We start from the raw sequence: 4084 nt of genomic DNA, 5'->3' as shown, positions 1-4084 counted from the left end.
ATTTGTACTTCATAAATTGAGATCTCACAAGAAGGTTTCTTGGAAGGATTTAGTTCAAAAAATTTATCATTTCACATCAAAAAACGGATTCTTAAAAGGAATGATCCAGCCATAGGACATTCACAAATTCCAAAAGCAGTAACATTAGAGTGAGACAGCAATCAGATATGGAAAGTTATTGCAAAAAACCTGCAGCCAAGGAAAATGTGTATTTTCAATAAGTAAAAAATGAATATATCATATATATGAACGTATTTTGATTCTTAATCGGTAAATCGCTCGCACGACTGTCTAAAGTGATAAACTGTATTTGTTCTGGTCGAAGAACCTAACAATTCAATGATTCTTGGTATACACATTAGTCCCCTCCCCGGTGTTTTTACCGGGAACACCATACACCTGATCTAACATGACAGAGGTTAAACTAAGCATTTTAAATTTGATAATAATTCAGCTCCATTGGCTAATACTAGGTCCCCCAGTCTCCAAGCTTGATGCAACAACCCTAAAATTTCCTTAGGGCTGAATATAAATTGATGCAACATGCAATCTAGGGCTGAATTTCTATTGCATATAGATTATAAAATTCCCAAAACTTGAATAACTTTGAAGACGGAAACATTCTTGCACTACTTGTTATCGGCTCAAGCAACCTCAAGGGACGAAGTTCATATGCGATCAGGACGTTGGTAAAGTGGTCATCCATGTCACTTTATGAAGGACATATACATTTTTCGGATTAGATGTGTCTCGGTGTCTGACACGACACAAACACATAAAATTACACTGAATTATTTGATTTTCTCAAATTATTAGTTGTTTCAGCGTGTCAATGTATGTGTCGTGTTCGGTGTCTGTATTTGTGTTTCATAGGTGTCACTTTTTTTTTGTCAACTAGCCTAGTGGCTGGAGGGGTTCGAACCTCTGCCCCTACATAAATTACGCATTAACCCTACCAACTGATCTAAGCTCACGGGGACAGTGTCACTTTAATTAATTAATAATAACAATAGTTTTTGACTTTTTCAATTTAAAAAAATAGATATAAATATTCCTTAATGGATGGCAATTGAACACAGGCCTGATGGGTACCCACAAAAAATACTCACAATGGATAGGGTAAAACTCCACTTTCATGGATCCGAGCTTGGGTCCGAGTATTACCTGCAAAATTAAATTGGTAAGGGTACTATACTTCCTAACTCTGCAACCCGAATATACATATTTATATAATATGATAAATAATTTATCTATTTTTGGTGTATAATTAATTAATTTATTTAGTTATTTAAGCTTAAGCTTAAGCCTAAACCTAAAACTGCTTAATACAATAACCGATCCTTCTTGCTGGTATACAAATTTTGAAGGATGTTTTGGATGTTTGTTAAATACTACGATTCGTACTATTTTATAAGTTGATTTGAAAAATTTTGAACCATAGTTTTATTTCAATTGTGATATTTTTATTGTATTTTCATAATTAAAGTGCGGGTAATGAATGCGGGTATGAGCTCATAGGGCATACGGGGAAGGACACTAAAATTGTTACCCACGAGGGTATGGGCTCAGATACGAGTATTTTTTATAAACGCGGGTATCGAAAAGGGCATTGTAGTATCCTACCTATAAGATACCCATTGCCATCCCTATTCCTCATTATCAAAGTTCTAAAGTCAAACAAACCCCACTTAATATCCCAACCCCAAAGTCTTTTCTTGACTCTAAAGTCTAACCAAAAAAGGGTGAGAAAAAATTTGAAATTATTTGACCTTAAAATGTTATAATAAAAATCCAAAATTTCAAATCCACTCTTTCTAACTCCACCAAATTTCTTAGTTAAATCAACTACCCAGTTGATGATAGAGTGAAATCATGCAAAAGGGTAGTCAAAAATGTAAAAAAAATTGAAACTTACTTGAATTAATGAAATGATTAAAACTGAAGTTAAAAAATCAGTGTTGCTCAAATCTGAGTGATGAAGCGGTTTGGAGCTCGTAGAGAGGAGTCCATCTTTGCTCCATTTATGTTTCCTCAATTTACCCTATTTCAAATCATAGATGTGTGACATGTGGAAAAAATAAAATCAATGGTTGTGATTAAAAGGTTTGGAAAAAGCAAATCTTTAATGAAAAAGAAGCTTATGCGCGCGTGTTCATTCTACTGTTTCATCTCAACTTCAACTGTGACCCTTCTTCTTTCTCTCACCCTCATCACTGTTTCTCCCTTTCCTTCTCGTCGGCGCCACCGCCACACATTAAAATGAACATGACAATAACATTTTAGTAAGTTCACACTTCATTCATACCACAAAGTAAATAAAATCTAAAAACGATCCATATCCATAAAATACTTTATTTTTATTGCCTATGTCCTAAATTCTGTAAACATTTGTTGTGCATGTGCATCCCTCCCTTGAGTCCATTGGCTGCTAGGTTCAATAGTTTCCACTACATTAATGGGTTCCTCATTCGCAGGTACCTCATCTTCTACTAATGGAGCAAATTCTTCTGGATCAGATGCCATGTGCATGCGGATGAAGTTATGCAATAAACCACAAGCAAGGATCAGTCGGCATTGTGTCTTAATGCGATAAAATGATGGACTTCTTAATATAGCCCATCATTTCTTCTATAGGTCAAAACATCTCTCTATTACATTCCTTGCTCGAGCATGCCTATAATTAAATAACTCTTCACGATCTTGAGGTGAACGTCGACCGACACCCCACTCTTGCAAGTGATATCGTTTACCTCTATACGGGGAAAGAAAGCCTTCCCCGTTAGTATATCCACCATCAACAAGATAATATGAACCTAAAAATATTAGAAACTATTAATTGTTAGTAATCACGTTCATCTAAAAGAAAATAAGAATGTATCTTACCAATTGGAACTACCAATCCATTTGGCCTTTCTATTGCATTTCGTAATACCCTAGAGTCTGAAGTTAATCCTTCCCACCCTGCTGGTATATATATATATATATATATATATATATATATATATATATATATATATATATATATAAACATCATATCTCTTGTACAAACACCTAAAACATTTGTTGCAAGACCACCTTTCCTCGTACGGTATCTATCTCTGTCAGAAGCACTTGGTGTAACTTCTATATAAGTTCCATCTAAATCCCCTAAGCATCCCTAGAAAGTATAATACATGATTCAAAGATAATTAGGTCACTTAACTACAATAATATGAGGTAGCTAGGTGCACATTTTTGGTTATTGAGAAATGTATTACCTTAAACCACTTCCATCTTTCATCAGTGAAATCTTGAGGTATTGGTTCAGGTTTGGCAAGTAAATCTTTACGTAACCTCAAAACTACAACCAACACTCTATGACAGTACCTGCTTATCGTTTGTCCTGATCTAGATAGTCTAACTTGAATACTTCTATTTTTTGTGTGATGAACGAGTACATTTAAAAATACTGCAACTTGCTCTTCAACAATCACTTGTCTAAGTTTCACTAACCCTCCTCGTACCCTTAAAACCTCACAAAGATGTGCAAATGTATTTCTACACATTCTTAGTTCCCATATGCAATGAGAATCACTTGCACTGATGATAGAGTCCAAAACATCCCTCCTTGACTCATATCTAATTAAAGCTCTTTCATTCAAAGATCTTCTCTCATATTCATCCCTAAAAAAGAAATTCAAGAAGAAAAAAAACTAGCAGCATATATGGCCAAAATATGGATATACATCCTCCATAAAAGAGAATAATGAAAAACATGTTCATCATCCATTACAATTTACAACTACATAAAGAAAGACAATTAAAAAATTAAATATAAAAAAAATACTATATAAAATAAATAATACTATATAAAATAAATGAATCAAAGAATACATTTTTAAAAAAAACATTACGCATGCATAAAATAGGAATAAAACAAAAATCAAAGAAAAGATTGTATCAAAGATGAACATGTCTAGTGTGAGTAAAAATAAAAAATAAATAAAAAAGGTGGCTTTTGATCTTTGACAAACACGTGATTCTCTATTGAAGGAACACACAATACACATAAGACTATGTACAATGGTTTCACAATTCAACACCC

The 4084-nt window shown here is 33.6% G+C and overlaps 1 protein-coding gene across 1 annotated transcript; it reads right to left on the bottom strand.

The window, feature by feature from the left end:
• Nucleotides 1-2493: 2493 nt before the first annotated feature.
• LOC146907194 (uncharacterized) lies at nucleotides 2494-3787 on the bottom strand. Its single transcript, XM_085727518.1, has 3 exons — nucleotides 3258-3787; nucleotides 2884-3157; nucleotides 2494-2813 (listed from the first exon to the last, which is right to left on the bottom strand). The coding sequence occupies exons 1-3, from the start codon at nucleotides 3543-3545 to the stop codon at nucleotides 2629-2631; spliced, it is 747 nt and encodes a 248-aa protein (XP_085583644.1). The 5' UTR covers nucleotides 3546-3787; the 3' UTR covers nucleotides 2494-2628.
• Nucleotides 3788-4084: the final 297 nt, after the last annotated feature.

The sequence above is a fragment of the Medicago sativa genome, chromosome 7 (assembly GCF_051527215.1).
Source record: "Medicago sativa cultivar Bolivia chromosome 7, Bolivia_mono, whole genome shotgun sequence".
Classification (NCBI taxonomy): Eukaryota; Viridiplantae; Streptophyta; class Magnoliopsida; order Fabales; family Fabaceae; genus Medicago; species Medicago sativa.
Note: the sequence above shows the minus strand (reverse complement) of the source record. Positions and strands in the feature narration are given on the sequence as shown.